This window comes from Anas acuta, chromosome Z (assembly GCF_963932015.1).
Source record: "Anas acuta chromosome Z, bAnaAcu1.1, whole genome shotgun sequence".
Classification (NCBI taxonomy): Eukaryota; Metazoa; Chordata; class Aves; order Anseriformes; family Anatidae; genus Anas; species Anas acuta.
The window spans coordinates 18,111,610-18,131,321 of record NC_089017.1 but is presented as its reverse complement, the minus strand read 5'-3'; the positions used below and the strand labels follow the sequence as shown (position 1 = coordinate 18,131,321).

Below are 19,712 nucleotides of genomic sequence, written 5' to 3'. Positions count from 1 at the left end.
AGTTGTGTTAGCCTTGGAAGAATTTTACTCCAAAGATACTGAATATATTTGCACATAACCAAAATAAAAAATAATAAATAAAAAAAGAGCTTTAAACCATTAGCAGCAAGCACCTAACTCTTCAATCTGAGTATATCCATGCTAAAAAAAGAAAATGAAGAATAGATGGTACATCTCAGTTTAAACACTAGAAATGGCATTTGCGATAGATAAAGAACTACTGAAGCCTTTAACAAAAAACATTCATGGCATTTTAGGCCCTTTTAGGATTTTATTCCCCTTGCTTGCAGTTCAGACTGGACGCAGCGAACTTTTTTATCTGTTCTGAGCAGAGTCCAGCAGTCAGTCAGGTTGCTCTGTGAAGTTATACAGTCTCTACCCACGGCTGTTTTTCAGGACCTGACTGGATAAATCCCCACGTAACACATTCCAAGCTCTGAGCTGACTGTTTTCAACAGGATGTTGTGCTCCAGACCTCCTGAGATCACCCCCAGCTGCAATTTTCCTATGACTAAGTACCTTTGTCATTCCTAAGACAGGCTTGGCTTGGCAAACACAGGCAGGCCTAAGCAGCCCACAGAAAAGAGGGAAAACATGGCTATGGTTCAACTTCTCAGGGCGTATTGCTGCTAATTCATATTCAGTCTGTGCAGTAAAATCTTGCCAAATGACAATTTGTCCAGTTTGAACTACTGCTGCTGCCAGCTGTGCATCCCACCTTTCTCCCAGAGGTGCTGCCCCTTACACGGTGACAGAGAGGCCAGCCATGGTGTCACCAGAGAGATGACAGAGGTGCCTGCTGAGGCCAGTCATGAGCCTTAGCTACTCATTTTGGAGCTCTGCAAGCTCATCCCATTATCTAACACCTGCTGTTGCTACCAGCTGGACTCTTTGTTATAAAGGCAGTAATTTTTAAATCTGTCTAGGGCTGCAAAGAAAGTTTAGTGTATGGACTGTTCAGGGAGCAGTAAGAGCAGTAACCACTCCAAACCATCATCCATACAGAATGTGCTAACCTAATATGCAACCGTATCTTAAGATTTGCACACAATTACCTAGACGCTGTACCTAGACACTGGTCATTTAGGATCTCTCTATAAGCACTCTCAAACTTGTAACGCGTGTAGTATTAAAAATATGTTTTTATCGGAAGGCTAGCTCTGCAACTTAAAGTGTGGCTACAGCATAGTTGAAGTGTCCTGTTAACCTGTTCTCTACAACAGTAAGGCTTAGATGATCCCATTGTATACCTCCTTGACTCTTCCACGAATAACCTGCAAGTTCATTAGACAATTTCAAACAAATCTGACACAGTAGTGGTACTTTATTCCTATAGAAAAAGCCACACAGCTGCAGCCCAAAAGCCATGGCTCTTGAAATAAACTATCTGGGGCTCTCCTGTGGCAGATGGGGTAGCCAGGAGGTATGTGCTGTGAGCAGTCAGGTATCAGTCATCAAGGAAGCGGCTTCTGCCAGTGCTTGCATTTGTCCAACCCCCGTCAGCTGGGGGAGAGGAAGCAAAGGCTGGCAGGAACTGCAGATTGGGGGCGGGAGGGGCAGGATGCAACAGATGTATGCAGCTGGGTAAAGGAGGGCATGAGGAGCTACTGCTAGTGTTCAGACAACTTGTTATTCAGAATACTGCATATGAATGCCTACAAATTAAATACCTGAATGATGCTAAAGCCACATGAACTCACTCATATTCCATACTGAATGACATAAGGACTATTATTATAATCCATGAGGACAATTATCAAAACTATGAAAAATGTTCAGAATTTGAAAAACGATCTAACTGATTAATGCTTCAGCCTGTATCACTTATCCTAACGTTAGATGGAAGAAAAAAGGATCATTACAGAATACTGATATGCTTCTGGAAAGATACTGGCAATCCACACAAAAATTAACCATTCTACTCTCAGAAAAGAAGCAAATTAAAAATCAACTGGTATATTATACATGATAGTTAATTATATGACTACAGTACCTGAATTATTTTATCACCAGGCTGCAGCAACATAGATGCTGGTCCTTCGGGCTGTACTCTGGTTACAAAGATACCCTTGAAAAACAGAGGCGTAAAACATTTTTGAAAACTTATTTCATAAAGTATGGTGTACAGATGTAATTCAAAACATCATTTCAATTTTCCATCTTAAATAGAAGAGAATGCAATACTATTTTATAGGCTTTAGTGGCTGCCATCCTTTTCTGATGTTAAATCCAGGGAAACTGCCTTTAAAGGAGTACTGAAGGGCAAATTCTGATCTGCCTGATGTGTAACTCAAGCCTTTGTTTAATTTGGCAGATGTGTATGTCAAGACAAATTATCAACCACCGGAAATAATGCTGTAGGCTAAATCATACTCTCTTTTTGGAGACTTCCTAAGTGTAAACTCCGCAATTCATTATCTCAAATCTGTGGACTGATATCTGGAACATTTTAAGAACATTCAGTCAGAACAATCCTTTGTGTTGCCATGTGGCTACACAGTGGTCACCCTCTACCTTCATTTTTCATAAATAACTTTTCCTCACTTTTCTCCCATCAAGTCCTGGAGTGATTTGTATTTGGAGGACGGATATATATATATATATATGTATACACACACACACACACATTTATATTTATATATTTATATATGTCAATTCCCTTTGGTAAACACTGGAAACATTTGCTAATCAGAATGATTTTAAGATACATAAAATACTCACATCATCTTCAGGTCTGAATGGATTCCCTCTACCACCAACTCCTCCTGATATACTAAATCCAAGTTCAGGATCCTTGTCAATCCTCACTCGAATCTAAGTAGTTACAAGCAAAGTTAGAAGAAGTGGAATTTAGATCAACAAAAGCTTTTAAAAAGAAAAAAATTCAAAAGCATTTATCACAATTTGAGACAGTATTGTATCTCATAATCTTAATTCAAACCAAGATTTCAATACAATGGCATATCATTGTACGTAAGTCCTACCCTAATATCACTGCTATTATAACCACAGTAATCTATGTAGATTTTAAATTCAGAGATATTGAGATATTATGTAAATGAATTTAATGACCCAAGCAAATGCACATGGTCATATGGAATAATTTGCTCTTCCTATTTCTTTGCTACTTCTGGCTGAATTTTAAATTAAACCTAGCTCCTACTTTCATTCTCCGTTCTACATAACTAACAATGTCTATCTTTTCTCTTGCCAGAAGAGTTGATTAGAAAACAATTTTACACAAAAAGTGGACATACTCATTCTAGCAAAGAAAGACAGAAAGAAAAGCTCTCAGTATTTTCTCAAATAACAAAACAATACAAAGGAAACATCTTATGTCCAAGAGCAGAAAGAAGGTTACCCACACTGCAAGAAACATTGGTTCAAACAAATAATTGGTTATGAGATTATAACAAATGGTTATGAGAATTTCTTACCCATTCTTACCCTTTCTTATGTCTAACATAAATAAAGCAAATTATTATTATCAAGCACGCATCAGATGCTCACACTTTTTTTTTTTTTAAATCCTGACTTTTCTTTACAGCTGCATACTTCTACAGTTGCAGAGTTTTGAACCATTACAGAGAGCAATGAATAGCTGCAAAGTACTAGAAGTTGTACTGGTACTTTGAGATTTTCAGTTACTCATAAATATTGAGCTGGTGATCAATAAATGTAGTCAAGAAGTAAATTTCTATTTCAGTTAAAAGATGCAAGAGTAAGTTGTCAGTCCATTCTGTTAAAAATCTACCACATTTTTCTTTATAACAGACAGATGTCATGCATCCAAATTAGATTTCACTCTTACCTCTTGCTTTACCAATTCATGGCTTTGTCTGGGAGAGCACTGGGACTGGGCATAGGGAGGTTGGTGGGCAACTTTCAACATCAAGTAATCAATTAACTGTTCTCTAGATGGATGTCTTGCAACTGATGACTGAGGAGGGAGATGATGGACTTGGCTGTAGTTTGCCTGAGGTCTTTGAGGCTGGCACATTTGTCCATTTGTCAAAGGTATCTGAATAAAACATGAATATTCTTAATGTCATACATTCCATAAGTAACAATCCTCAATTCTTCCTTAATTATTTCAATATTTCTAAAGTCTGCTTTTAGTTTAAGTGACATTACTAAAAACTACTGTTACGAATCATGTACAACTGCACTCAGTTTTCATGAGAGTCATCAGCTCTGACACCATGAGAATAAGGTTTAAAAACAAAAACTTATTGTGAGTGGTAATCTACCAGAGCAGACTAGATAAACACTTTTTTTCACTGAGTTACCAAGACTATTATTTTCTGACAATATAATTAACAGTATTGGCACTTGGTTGATCTTCTTGTAGATTGCACTTTTATTGCATGAAATTTCCACAACAATTCCCAGTAGAGCATACACAAAATAAAAAACCCACGCAACTACCATACGGAAGTTATCCGCTCTCTGAGCATCTTTTGGTGATCACTTCACTCAAAAACCTTCCAAACAGATTCACATATAAGCTCAAGATTTTAATATCAAAACTGTAATGATGGTATTTCCAATAAACGTTATTCTTTTCTTAAACCATCTGTTACTAATTTGATAGGTATAATCACGGCAGTAAGGTCTCAACTTTACTCAACTGTAAAGACATGAGGTTCATTCAAACCATTTCACTAAGGATGATGTTGGTCACAGCATTTTTTCTGAAGCCGCAGAGCTACAGGGTGCTCTGCAGCTCCATGCTGAGATGGGAAGCCTTTTCTTTCTTCCCACTCTTAAGAAGCCTAAATAGTCATTCATCCCTCCATAGGATTCCCACACTCCAGAAATGCCACAGTCTCGAGTTTGCTTATTTTTCTGCCTACTACTGTTATCCCACTAGTTAGAGGATACAAGGATACTAAGACACTCTGTTTCTCAAAACTATAACCGAAGCATGTAAATTTCAACCTTTCACCATACTAGGTGAATAGACAGAGAAACTAGTCTGTTAAGAAGAGTTTCTTTGTCAAAGTGACTCTGAGAAATGGGTATGCATACGTGTGCATATTTTAGATTATCTACGGGTCAGACATATTCAATTTACAAGATTTTCTACCGTCTTTCCTGAAAATCTAAAGCATTATGGGAAAACTATTTTTGTTGCATTATCATAGATAGAGAGTTTACAGATGCAACATATATCAATAATGATCCTAATTCCCAATATTAATGTCTATACAAATGTAATGAAAGCACAGATCATAAAAGGGAAGTCTATTGCTGCATCATAAATTACACATACCCACTTAGTTTCACTGCAGTAAGTTCTGCCCATATAGATGGTCCTTTGACATGAATACAGAATGCCTTCTATGAATTATAGTTTACCATTGCAATTTCATCACAACAGATTTCAAGCTTGTTCTTTAAATGGTTTAATCAGCTTCAATCTGCTTCCCTGAAATCAATTGCCGTATTCCAATTTCCACTTCCAATTACTTTTTTTTTATGCACATTTTTTCTTTCTAAGCCCTCAACGAAGGAAAATAAAAACTAACCCCCTTCATATAGGTAAAAACTTTGTTTTCCAAAACCAGGATGCTATTTTTCTTATACTACTAAATACCTAGGTGTAATCCTGTTTTATGTTTTAAAGAAGCCCCAGTTACAACTGCTATCTCAGCATATGTTTATATGAAAAATAAAAAATATATCCTATCCATTATATCATGTAGATAATTACCTGCACAGCTACTTTCTTCAGGCTGTCTGGAGGAACATCTTTGAGACTAAGTGTGGCAGATGAATAATTCTGCTTTCCTGAAATGAACACCTCATCTTGACATTGGTCTCCTGGAGTTGAAGCCTGGGGATACTTTAAACATAATGCAACAGTATGAATGTCTTCGTATTATTCAAACAACAAAAAATTCTCATAAGATGCCCAAAACAAAACATTTTAAGGGTTTTATTATTCTCTATCTTTAAAAAACAAAAGAAACAAGCTAAAAAAATAAAAGAAAAACTAGCATTTTTTTTTTGTGTTTATGTAGAAAACGTAAATCTTACTAGGTAAGATACCATACCCAGAAGATATTGCATGATATTTACAAATATCAGCAACTGCAGTTAAAAGTTTTCTGGTGAGTTTATCTTGCTCATTATGGGTACTATAGCATCATTCAAGATGCTCAGAGTTAAAGAGTTGTTTCCTCTCATTTTCTTACAAACCAAAGAAGTCATTTTCTTGAACGTCTAAAGTATCTTGCAATACAGTTTATATCATTTGTTTGGTAAAAAAAAAAAAAAAAAAAAGTGTAACAACATTTTGTTCAATTTTCAACACAGGTCAAATTCAGAATGGTAATCTCTGGTTCACAACATGTACAGCAAAACCAGATGTTTTTATATTCAATTATATAGAAAAAATAATTAGAAAACTCAATCTGAAAAACCTTACAACCTTACAATAAGTTAAGGCATATAAAGTAAAAGCAAAGTATTTTAACACCTATTAAAAATCAGGCATAAATAGTATTTTTCATTGAAAGTACTGTTCATCTCTAGAAGGATAACTATCAATTTAAAGGGCATCTCTCACATTTTATTCTTTCCCCCTCTATAAATTGCAATAGCCTCCTGTAGGTACTCACTCGAACAACGTGCACACCAGAACCTCTTCCGTCTGCAACACTCAAGGCAACACTACCCTGGCTGCCATGCAGATCCCTAGAGCTGCCATAGTGAAAGCTGCTAACTGCAGCATAATTGGAATTAAAGGACCTAGACAGCATGCTCTGAATAAAGAGGGGACAGATTTAACACAGAGATTAGTGCAGCATGCATAAACCACAAGACATGTTATACGTAGACTAATACAGACATATTCCATTGTCATGCAAGATAAAAACCATGCAAGAACAGGACCACTGCGATGTATAAAACACAACTCAGTGAGTCCTACTTAACCTTTATTTACCGTAAATCAGCATGCAATCAACAGTTTACATGCAGAGTTACATGTAAATAAAGTCATTCAAATGTTCATGTGTCTGGAAAAAAAACATTGGTGCACAGCTTGTCAAAATTTCTAAGGTTTCAATCAATTTGCAACATTACAAAGTACATTGCAGGAAGAATAGCTGACAGTCAAAGTACAAAATACCTGTGGAAAACCATTTAATTACCAGTTGTTATTATTTTGTCTCATGTTTTCCCCCTTACTGGTACAGTACAAATAATAACTTACATACACGCAGAGATCTAACAGTTTGGCTAAGCATTTTTGCTCTTGCAGTGACGTCAATGTCTACAACACATTCTGATAACACTTCATTCAACAATATGAATGAGATATTTGAAGATATTCGAATTCTCATTTAAAGAGACAAAGAGGCCTGCAAGAAACCTTGTGAGCATATCCCTGTGCCACTGTAGGCGACAAGCATGCCACAGGTTCCAAGACAGTGGCTTGGTCTTGAGCTCTATCACCTTGCAAACCTGACCTCCACAGTATTGGCAAGGGTAACAGAGAGAAAGCAGTGGGCATTACTGTCTTGCCACCACGGACTTTTGTAGTTACAAGAACATAACAAAATAAAAAGATGGCACAGAAGAAAAGGAAAATCACCCATGTCAAATGAAGTAATATTAAAACAGTGACATGAACTCACAAAAGAAATAACAATAATACAACATAAAAAAAATAAATAACAAAGGAAATTCAAAGTTGTTTTTATAAAGTTTCTAATTTTTCAATTAAAAAAAGAAAAAAGTATCAATAAAAATATATATATATAACTAGAAGACTGCAATAATTCTTACAAGTATAAATAGATTAAGGGGTTTGTCTGCTGACTATGCATATAAGCCTGATTTTGAGAAGCCTGTAGCCTTGAGGCAGACATTTGCTTTCATACTACTTTATCTTGTGAAACTAGAACAAGCTAATAATCAAAGTCTCATGCCTCTGCATATTCATTCTCCTCAGATGTTCTGGTAGCAGTCATTGGAATCCCCCTTGGAGAACAGTATTTATGGGCAATACATGATATTTCTCGGTCAAGGCTCTTGAATAACCTCTCACACGATGTAGTCAGCATTCTTTATTCGCCCCTTCTATACTTCCACCGTTCTATAACCAATGGATGTTTCAAGCTTCCAGACAAAACTCCAGAATTTCTCCCCTCTTAGGAGGACAAAACCGTGTTTGGCCTTAAAGTCTCTTTTTACTAAACATCAAATATGAATGTACTGCTCCTCTGAATTTCAGTCCAAACACCCAGTAATGTGGATGCCAGTTTTCTTCAGCTCCCTAGTGCCTCAAAGTATCTCCCTACACACACTCCACAGTTTTACATCTGACACCTTATTTGTAAATTCCTTATGGCTTGTTTGCACAACATATACCACTGCAACTGTTCCAAGCTCTACAATACTATATACTACAAAAAGTATATCCTCAGTCTCCAGTGTGTCCCAAAAGTCACTGATACCAGTTTGATGTAGCTGTAGCTTGTATTAATCCATACATTTTTGGTATAGAACAGGAACTAATAATACTCAAATATTTTCAGGAAACAAGACTCTTCACTCTGCTTATCTTGGAATAGCCTTAACTGGTGACTTAGCATATAAGTTTTGGTACTAGACTTTTTTTTTCTTTTTCCTCTTTTTAAAAAAAAACAAACAAAAAAAACAGAACTTAGAATCAGTTGCCAGTTGAAGGTTGAAAACACTTCACTTGTCATTCTCACCTCAGCTATATAAATTCCTGTAGTTAAATGTAATTGGACAAGGTTTGCTCAAAGTATTCAGGAACACTTGAAATTAATGCTTGAAGCCTTGCTAAATAAAAGCATGTGAGGAAAACAGTGTTGTTTGAAATCTTACAGAATTCTAGTGAGATACCAGCTTATGCTAAAAAGGGGAATCTAAACATTACAAAACTATTCTCCTTCAGCCATGAGAGAGGGGAAAAAAGGGCACAAATGTAGGTTTCTGAACATCCAAAAAACGTATCATTAACAATGTACCTATAGAAGAGTTACATATGGGGTATTACATGCAGTTTAAATGGTACTGGTCAAACATTTGCAGGGTCAAGACTTGTTTATTTTCAAAATGGTCAATAATTTTCTTATTTTAAAGTGTTATTTATTGATTAGTAAGCTCTATAAAGCATCATTCTAATCCACTGATGATTCAGTAGTCTGTTCAAAACAGAGAAACAGAAAAAAAATCTGAAATCAAAATTTATAACTAATAGGTTCTGAACGCTACTGAGTGGGTAGCATTCCTTTAATTTATCAATGTCCAAATATTGTTAAAGCTGTGTTCTTAAAAACATTTAAGAACTTAGTTTTATTTGTGCATGGGCCTACTGAAGGTACTTTCCTTGACATATAAAAGGTATTTGCACGTAACTCCTAAAGATATCTATTACTGAAGTTAAAGGATAAGAAATTCCTCTACCAGACAGTAAAACGTGGGATTCTAGAGTTTTAAACAGACAATATCATTATTTAAATTCCTAAATGAAAACTTTCAACAAGTCTAGAAAATTATTAATTTACTATACATATTTATATATATTTACAGCTTATTATGATAGGCGTGGAGCACCTGCCCCATGAAGAAAGACAGAGAGCTGGGGATGTTCAGCCTGGAGAAGAAAAGGCTCCGAGAAGACCTTGTTGTGGCCTTTCAATAATTAAAGGAGGCTTATAAAAAAGGTGGAGAGGACTTTTTACTCAAGCAGATAATGATAGGATGAAGGAGAATAGTTTTAAACTAAAGGTGGGAAGATACTAGAAGGCACCACACTCAAGAGTGTGGTAAGGCCCTGGCACAGGCTGCCCAGAGAAGCTGTGGGTGCCCCATCCCTAGAAGTGCTCAAGGCCAGGCTGGACAGGGCTTTGGGCAACCTGGTCTGGTGGGAGGTGTCCCTGCCCATGGCAGGGGGTTGGACCTGGGTGGTCCTTAAGGTCCCTTCCAACCCAAACCATTCTGTGGTGCTATGATTATCATCACATACTATGTAGATAAATTGGCAATTCATGCTTGAAAAGAAGATATGATGAAAAGTATTACTGTGAAAACTCACATGTACACTAAACTTAAGAGGTTTGGGGGTGGGGGAAGTTGGGGTGGTGCAGGGGCAGAATTTGTAGCATACTTTCCAACAGCTTACATATCCAACCACTAGAGAGCAGCTTGACATTTAAATAAACCCTTTTCTCTATCTCAGAATAAAATATGCATTACATAAAATAAGCCAATTGTTTCTCCAGAATATATGCAGAATATCAACTTATAAATGGTCTTATGACCTATATTCCCTTCCATGCAACCAAATGGATAATTTTAGCTCCTTGGAATATGGGCCCTTACATCCTGTCAAAGGAATGACAGACGCTGGTAAACTTGGCTGGAATCCACTGTTAATCATTTTTACTGGACTTAAAACAATCCTCTCTCTCTCCTCATGCAAACTCTTGAATATTTTTTTTTTCACCTGCATCAGGTGAAAAGGTCTACAAAATAAAAAGAATCAGTTTCTCTAATTTTGACCAACAAGACAATGTTTGTTTCAGCAGGTTGACCCTCTGCTACCTCCCTCCAGTTACTAAATTTTATAGAAACCAAACAAAATGTTATTTCAGGAGCCTCACTCACACCCCAATAACAGTAATAAAAGAATACCATCACCACAACAAAAAAAAAACCTCATGAAGTCAAAACCACCACACATACTGTTTCCTAAAAACTACAGGATGGAAATTAAAAGAGTGATTAATTCAGTAATAGACTTGGAAGAGTCATAGCAAAGGCAAGACTATTAATCTATAACCCATACTGTTGTGTGTAACAACAGGCAAGAACATATGAAGTAAATAGTCATCATAAGGCTTCATTTTGTGTACCTGTTTTTGTCAGTGCTATGTCTAATACTTAAAAAAAGAAATGCCATTATGAATCCATGAAAGTTCTGTCAAAGCAGTTTCCAATAAATGCTTGTTCTTTAAACAAGTTCTGTTAAGTAAATACTGATTTTTTAATTTTTTTTTTTTACTTCAAAACACTTCAGCAGTCTGGTTTATAGACTATGCACCCCTATTAAAAAGTTACTTTTTAAGAACTAAAAAATATCTGAAACCATTATTTTAGAAGAAAGAAGCATATCGTGAATTCTTAAAATTTCCACATTATCATATTTGCCAGCTGCCATATATTATCATATCTGCATTTTTCATAATTTAAGCATTAATCATATCCCAGAGAATATGAAGTAGGGAATTACATACAGGTTCACTTTTGAATTCATAAAAAAATCTTAGACTGCTAAGTAAGAGCTACTTTAAAGTGCTTCAAGGCCAGAACAAAAGAAACATGCACACAAAAAACAGACTGCTAAGATATGTTAGATAAGATGCATAGCCAAGAACCCAATAGCAGCTATTCCATATCCCTCTAGCAGGAAACAAAAATTAAGGTTTACATAAAAAGCATGAAAGAAAGTACGGACAGATACAAAGGGAAAGTCAGTGAATCAATTTCCTTTCAGTCTAGGTGACTACATTACTATAGTACCTGAAAGGATTTCAACCATGCATTAAACATCATTCCTAAATTGTCAAATATAGACAATACAAGAAAGCTAAAAACAAATTGTGTCAGTGGTGCACTGAAGTTCTGTTTCTTGCACTCAAACATTGCTCATTTTTTTCCCTTTCCATTGTTTCATGTAAGTTTTGATATATACATCCAGGAGAATGGAAGATGAGAGAGTACACCTTTAATTAGGACTGGAACATGGTGATGTTTGTGACAGTCTTGTTGGACATAGCATCCACCATGTTTCAGCACAATACTATGAAAGCCTTAAAATATTTTACGTTCTATATGACTCAAACTAGACCATAAGAACAGGTGTGGCAGTTGTGTAGATCTCTTTGAAAACAAGAACAAAAGACCCTTTCAATCACTAGGATTTCTGCAACTTAAACATAACCATACCCAATCCTCCAAATACTTTGATATCCAGAGAAAAAAAAAACATGGTTAAAATTAATTTTTTCATCCATCCCTAAATAAATTTCTTTACCTATCAGCAATATTGAAATGCTTGGCATAATAATCACAAACGTATGAACTAAGTTCTTTCAAAAGAAATTAAAAAAAAAAATCCATCTAGCTGCCTAATCAGAATGCATTTTGGCTGCTTTACTCACTTCCCCTCCAAGGAAACACGATCAGGCTAATGATATCCGGCCCAATGTTTAGTGATTTTATAGTTGGTTTAGCTGGACAGCATAGCAGAATACACTCTTACAGTGTCTACCTGAATTCTTTGAAGATATGTAATTGTTTAGCTCTACATATCAGCTCAAATTTTTGATAGTATTTAAAGTACATGAAGAATCCTGTTCATCATGTCTAGTTATATCAAAACCTCCTGTGATTTCCTGAAATGAACAAGATTTTTAAGTGTTCTCATCTCACAGCAATAAATATTCATTCAACAATCTGTCAAATATCCAACTTCAAAAGACAACTGGCTTGGAGGCAAATGTATGTTAATTACGGATTTTGAATTCCTCAGCAACTGAAGCTGCAGGCCTGTACTTTTAAATAGATTTTACTGATTTTCTTCTCCTTGTTCTTGAAGTGAAGAAATAGGGGGAAAAGGCAGAAGAGAAAGATCAAGAAGGGTAAGGGAATATTTTAGTATAATATGAATATAATGCTAATAACAGCAATAAAAATTACCTGGCCTAAAAGAGCTGGCCTTGTACTTCAGATGGTCAAGAGGACATTTAATGTATTCTAAAGTAACTGGACTAAGCTGGCAAGTATGATGTAAAATCAAGAGGGACTTCTTTCTTCAGGGGAAAGTTCATTTATGGACTACCATTTGTTTCTCAGATATTCAACACAAACATCCTTTTTTAGTAGAAGTACAGAAGTATATTTACACTGGCAATTAAAAGCAGTTCAAAACATATTGTTTAACTTATTCCATACCCAGATGACACAAAAGGTAGAAAATTTAAAAAAATTATTTTACCTTTTCTAGCTTTTTAGCCTCAATATGTCGCAGCACCTGTTCCCTCCAGTCATGAGGGACTTTACTTTTTCCTGTAGGGTCTAATAAAGAGTGTTCCGAGTTAACCCTTGAATTTGATCTCTTTGAAGGGCTAGTCCGTGAGTAATTAAAGTCACTAGCTGACATAGTTCTTTCTGGTATTTCATTCACTGATGGCCGAGCGCTCTGTGGTCGGGGTACATTTGGACCATCAATGCTGTATGTCCTGGCAGAAAGAGGTCTCTGTTGCCCTGACATTATTGGTGGAGCTCTTCCCATTGAATGCAAATCTCTGTATGTTAAATAATCCCCTTCAGGAATCTGGGCCCGCCTTGAAGGTCCAGTATCACCAACATTTATAGAAGCTGTGGAAGAAACACTACTCTGTCTTTGAAGAGTGTGTCTGGTTGCTCCAGGGAGCAGTCTATCATTTGGTGGAACAGCCCACATATCTACATGTCTTCCAGACATCCGTTGATGAGTGTTATATGCAGCACTGGCTCGGACATTGTTATGATTAGAGAAATTCATATTGGCAGAATGCTTTACATAGCTGGGGGTTTCTGTGCTGTCAGACCTCAGCAGACGTGAAGGAGGTAAGCTGCTTTGTTCGACTTGGGTGTTTTGTTTCTGGGACCACAAAGTGTCTTTTGCTGTTGCACTGCTGCTGTACTGAATATTATACTGGGGAGTGCAAAACATCTGTGCACCACCTGTCGCTGATCCTCTCACTACATTAGCACCTTCAGGATTGTGATTTGAGTCAAACTTGAATGCAGCTTTTGTAGAAGATACTAAATCAGATGATGATGACGACCCAGGAAAAACTTGCAAAGGCTGATCATACAGAAGAGTAGCAGATTTACTTCGGACTATGTTTTTCCCATCTGTACTACCAGATGCAGATTTTACCACTGAGTTTGCCTGGGAAGATCCATTGTCATTGACAATATCATAGATTTTAAGACCACCAGGGTCCATACTGGTGATGCTGTGAGACTTCATCACAGGGCCACTTCTCTGTGGTGACAAGTCCTCAGTGCTCCGTGAAATAGACAGCTCAGCAGAAGAATCACCATCAGCTCTAGTGCTTCTCATTACTTCTTCTTTATTGGGAGACTGTATTGCTTCCTCAGGATGTCCATTTACTTTATTTATAGGATATTTATTTCCATTTTCCAACTGCTCACCTTCTTCTCTTACGATATTGTTCAAAAAGCCCTTTACTGGCGCTGTTTCCTGTGGTTTTAACCTTTCTACAGGAACTGGCACTGCCTCTTCACTAACTAGTTTATTGATATTCATGTTTATTTGGTCTAACTTGTGAGACTCTTCTGTAGGAGTACTTAGATCAACACTTTTTCCTATCAGGCCTATTCTTTCTTCAAGGCTTAGTTCATATTCAGACAGATTTGTAACCTTCTCTTGCACATTTATTTTTTCTTCTACTGTAATGCTCAATTCACCTCCATTTTGCAAAAGATTATTCAAATTTTCATCTTCTCGCCTGTAAGAAAAGACAGCTCTTAGAAGAAATACCAGAAGGATCAATATATTCCTTTAATAAATTTTAGAAAAATTAATCATAACGTGCACCACAGTCATGCTGTGTACACAATAGAGGACAAAGACCAACATACAAACAAATTTATTATTTGCTACCTTACCATCATGAAAATACATTACACAGAGGGCTTAACTTCAGCAGCTTGGCTTTCTGTCATCTATTACATGACCGTGTTATGGTTACTTAAAATGAACAGGAATGATTATAGATAGCTTAAAATGTCAAAAAGTATGAAATGAAAATAATTTGATTTAAAAAAAATATTTCCAAGTTCCATCACAATTCTGGACAGAAGTCTTGTTTTCATTGGCACTTTCTTTTTTAAAGGCACGTTTTAATTAAACCCACAAAAAGTAGTAAGTTTCAACTCCTTTCATTAAATTTTTCTAAAAGCTACTTAATAATTATGTTAGTAATCACATGGATCTTCAACATTACAAACTAAAACCAGAGTTTTTAAAATGATATACTGTAAGTATATCTATTTGCAGCGATAACACAAATTAAGAATGAAATTATTATACCTTATTATAAGAAGAAATGAAACCACATCTTGTATACTACAATTGGTCTTTGAATTTGTACTAAGTTTTGTGTGTTTTTTTTTTTAAAGCACCATTTCATTAGTCAACATTATTTTAAAACATTACAATTTAGATTATTTAATGAATGATTAATGAATTAAATGAATGGAAATTGTATATGAAAGATTAAGTAACATTTTGCTATTACACTTGCTTAGTTGTATACAGTATTCTACAAACCTGATCTTAGATAAAACAGCAGCATGTGTTTCTTTGTCTGGAGAGCAGAGAGAAATATCTTGGCTACTATCGGTATTTAAGGAAACAGAATCTGACATTCGAGAAGGAGAGGAACAGTTGCTGTTATTTTGATTGCTATTATGTGTAGCTTCATCTGATAAGGAATCAGCATCTTTTGAATCATCTGAAACAACAACAACAAAAAGCCAGTTATAGATACATGCATTTGTTTCATAGCAAGAGTGTTCATGTTAAGGTGTTTAAAAATCATGTTTTTCTTAGTGACACATTACTGGAAACTAAACTATGAGCTATCACCTTCACAAACTTGTTTTTTTGTTGTTTATTTGTTTCTTTGTTTTTAATAAATTCACAGAGGACTGCTTGCAATAGTTCCTATTTTTCCAAGGTATTTGGTTCAATGCAAATAGCCCTCACATGTTAATGAAATTTAAATTGTTGCTTTATTCCAAGTTTCCTTGGCATAATCTAGTGTTACGTTACATAAAATTTCCCAAACTTATCCACCAAATGATGTTTCTATTTTTGCAGTGACTCCAAAGTTTTCAGTTGTGTGAGTCTATTAGACACTATGAAACCAAAGTACACTGCTTGACATGCAGAACTTTGAAAGCACACAGCTTTTGTTTTTGAACATTATATCATTGTTAAATAGCTATTTATTACAACAAGCAGTCTGGAAAGAACTGGATCACTAGAAATGCATATAGTTTTATGGATGTAAAACATATGAAAGAAGAATATTCTTCTGAGCAATTGGAACTCAATGCATTCCCATGCTTCACAGATCACCTAGGAGTGATCAGTTATTTATACCTTTCCACATTTATTCTTGCATAATGTATGCAAACTTACACACCAGATCCATATAAAAATCATTGATCTGCAGGACTTCAAGCCAGCCATGATTTTGACATGAATAAACAAGTGCACAAATCAATACATTTAAATTTTTGCTTCATGAGACAGTTACAGGCACCAAAAACATAAATTTTATGAATCTAATTTCTAGTTTCAGAGATAAATGTTTTGACTTACTAACTTTAGCCAGGCATAGAAGTCCAGCAACAACACCGATAAACATTTTTTTTTTTTGCCTCTTTTTTTTTTTTTCCACCTCTTCTGAGGTAATCCTCAGAAGACTCTTCCAGCTACCTCAGTGCTCTTTTCATTCACCCTCAAAATCTTTCCCTCTTACATATAGTAGCCAGAAGAGCCTTTTTTTCCTGGTCTAGGACATCACATGAAGCAAAATACAATCTGCTCTTTGACTTAATTTCATTTTCTCTGGATCTTAGGTCATTCCTTACTCTCAAGAAAACAGTTATCCAGACTGAAATTATCTTCCAGAGAAGTAATATAAAACTTAGCTAACAAAAACAATTATTATTCTTATTTCCTCTCTCCCCAGATCAAAGAGTAAAGTGAGTGGAGAAAGAGTTGACACAAGAGAAGTTTATTCTTAAACCTTAGGAAGAGTGCATGACTTCTTTGAGAAATTTAAACAAGCTCACAAAACCTGAGAGAGGGAGGAAATATGGAATGTTTCCAAGGTAAATACCATTTTCTGCAATCCTCTTTCAACAGACTGAGAGTGTGTTCAAGCTAACAGTCCCCCAAGCCAGAAAATAGTCCTTTTTCCCTCTGCTTTTAAACTGATGACAAAACAAAACAAACAAACAAACAACAAAAAAAATCAAGAGGTCAGTACAGCTTTCTCTACTATACACCTAAGCATAAGATTCTACAGAATTCTTTTCTGTTTTCATTGCTTAAATAGGGAATTGATCATCTTTCTTTTAACACACTAATTCTCCTAATTTAACTAGAAAAACTAGGAATTTTGAGTCAAGGAACTATGAGAACTATTTGCTTTTTAGAGAATCTCACCTTTTTTGCTGTTGCTAAGAGCTACCACTTTTGGTTGATTTATGGAGGTTTCAATCAGTGGTGGTCGCATTTCTGCCATTTTCATCTCTTCATCAGAGGACAGTTCTTCTGACTCCTGTTAAAGGAAAAACAGCTTTATGTTGTGCATTTAACATAAGAGGTTAAAGGTTAAGTAAATGCTATCTAAACTGTCACACACTGAACAATAAAGGGGAAGATGAGCAACATCACATAGGTATAACATAGCAACTGTTTAGTGCATTTTGTAGTGCATGTCAACTGATTTTAATAACTTTTTTTCCACTGAATTTTCCACTAAAGCAGCAGTATATACAGACTTGCTTTGTCAATGATGAACTCTGTGGAAATGCTAATCAAACCAGTAGGTAACTTCAGTTGCAAGACCCTGCTCAGAGCAAGCAGATGAAACATTTTTCCCCCCCTCTGGAAGAACCTCTGATTGAGTTTAAGTCAGAAAAAAAACAGTCATGATATCATCATTCAATGACATGGTAATAGACACTACCATGAAGTGGCACACACAAACTTTAAGTTTCCAGCAACAGATAAGGAAGTATCTGTGCTATTGTGTTACAACTTTTTTTTTTTTTTTTTTTTTTTTTGTTCCCCACTGCTGGTGGAAATAGTAACAAATTACTCCTTTTCTCTCTGCAGTTGCTTTCAAGGTATTGTAATACTGCTAATGCCTAACCCCTCCCTTGCTTCCTGCCCCAGGAACTTCACATTTTTTAGACTAAAGGACATCAATACTTTCCAATTCACTTAGAAATTCTCTAGATCTTTAGTATCTAATGCTTTTTTATTGCTCTCTTTGGACTCTGTAACTGCTTGACACCTTCATTGAATTTCAGTACTTAAAACTGCACACACTGCTCTAGCTGAGGTCTTAAATGTACTACAGAATTTACCTGTTCGCTCCTGATAAGACACATCAATGATGTTTGCTTCTACTCTTTTTTCAGCTGCCTACAATGTTGACTGCCTTTAAGTTACCGCTGAACCAGCAAACGCCCCAGACTGATGATCTGGGTATCAGTTCAGCAGAAAACTGCTCAAACTACATGATTTAGGAACAGAGAGTTATGCTGTGAGAAAAGATTGATTTTAGTTTGCATAGACTAATTTAGGGAAAGAGAGGGAAAAGGAAGTGTAGTTTGTTTTTTTACACTGTGTGTGAACTACGAATGGAAGAAAAGCTATTTAACTTCAAGAACAATTGACGCTGAATAGATTTAGGCTAGAAATCACTAGTTCCTAACCATAAGATGGAGCTCAGTGCACTATATGAAATAGATCAACTAACACAGCTGCCTGCAACAGGAGCCAGGCAACAGATTCAGTATCCTACTGCCAGGTTTTCAGAAATATTTTGAAGGGAAAAAAAACCTTCCCTAACGTGAACATTTCTCTCTGGTAAGCATGCTTCCTCTTACAAATGCTACAAAACATGTCACAGATTGCAAAACAAGTCTGTTAATGTTAATTTTTTCTTAAAAGTTTCAGAACATTTAATGTGTAGAACCTTCTAGAGTACCACCACCCCCATGATACCAACAACCTGGTGAGTTCTTTGGACTGCAGTACAGGAGAATAAACCTGAGTGAGAAGTAGCAATCACAGTGTGACAGCCTTCAATAAATAAGTAAGTAAATAAAACTCAAATCTGCTCCTCTGCAATCAGAACAGACATTCTCATCACTGCCTCCATCACATTGCCCGTCAGCTTTGGGTGTGACATATAACAAGTGCAAATTAATGTTGAAATGAAAAACTTGTATGCATGTAAGGTTTAGATATCTGGATTGAGCTGTAACAAAACTACTAGCAGGTTTGTCCTTGCACTAAGAATTCAGTATCCCTGACTACATACTGCTACTGCATTTCCTTAACTGGCACACAGCCAACTTCAAAGACATGCTTCCACCATTAGACAACTAATACGATTTTCAGAAATTATGTTTTTAAAATATAAAATAAAATACAATGTTTTCAGAAAGCAGGTAACAGCAGAAACACGTTAAGGGGGAAAAGACACAGCAACAGGCACAACTGCTTGCCACAAAGCCTCTTCAATGTATGATATATGCATGCTCCACTGCTTGCAAAACACAGACAAAAATAATCTGCTTGTGAAACTATGAAAAGAAGCGTTTCATGGGTTGTGACTGGCAACTAACTGGCAAGTTCCAAATTTTATCATGTCTGAAACATATTCTAAATTAAAAAAAAAATAGATGGTTGTTTGTCTACAAAGAGTTCAGAAGGTAAAAGTGTCTGACCTTTACAAGATGTAAATACAAACCAAGTCATTCACAATAGCTTACTACTAAATATAGATGAATACATATTCTTAAACACATCTTCCACTTGGTATTTGAAATGAACAGGT

The 19,712-nt window shown here is 35.9% G+C and overlaps 1 protein-coding gene across 9 annotated transcripts in view; it reads right to left on the bottom strand.

The window, feature by feature from the left end:
- ERBIN (erbb2 interacting protein) overlaps positions 1–19,712 on the bottom strand; it is a 120,446-nt gene that overhangs the window by 2,829 nt on the left and 97,905 nt on the right. For 8 of the 9 annotated variants that reach the window (XM_068668059.1, XM_068668060.1, XM_068668058.1 and 5 more), the window contains 8 exons: positions 17,303–17,417; positions 15,392–15,575; positions 13,043–14,567; positions 6,627–6,770; positions 5,717–5,848; positions 3,812–4,021; positions 2,722–2,814; positions 1,994–2,068 (listed from right to left, as the gene is read on the bottom strand). In XM_068668059.1, coding sequence (XP_068524160.1) covers positions 1,994–2,068; positions 2,722–2,814; positions 3,812–4,021; positions 5,717–5,848; positions 6,627–6,770; positions 13,043–14,567; positions 15,392–15,575; positions 17,303–17,417 — 2,478 coding nt within the window. The remainder of the gene's footprint in view (positions 1–1,993; positions 2,069–2,721; positions 2,815–3,811; positions 4,022–5,716; positions 5,849–6,626; positions 6,771–13,042; positions 14,568–15,391; positions 15,576–17,302; positions 17,418–19,712) is intronic. The other variant, XM_068668057.1, reaches the window with a different exon arrangement.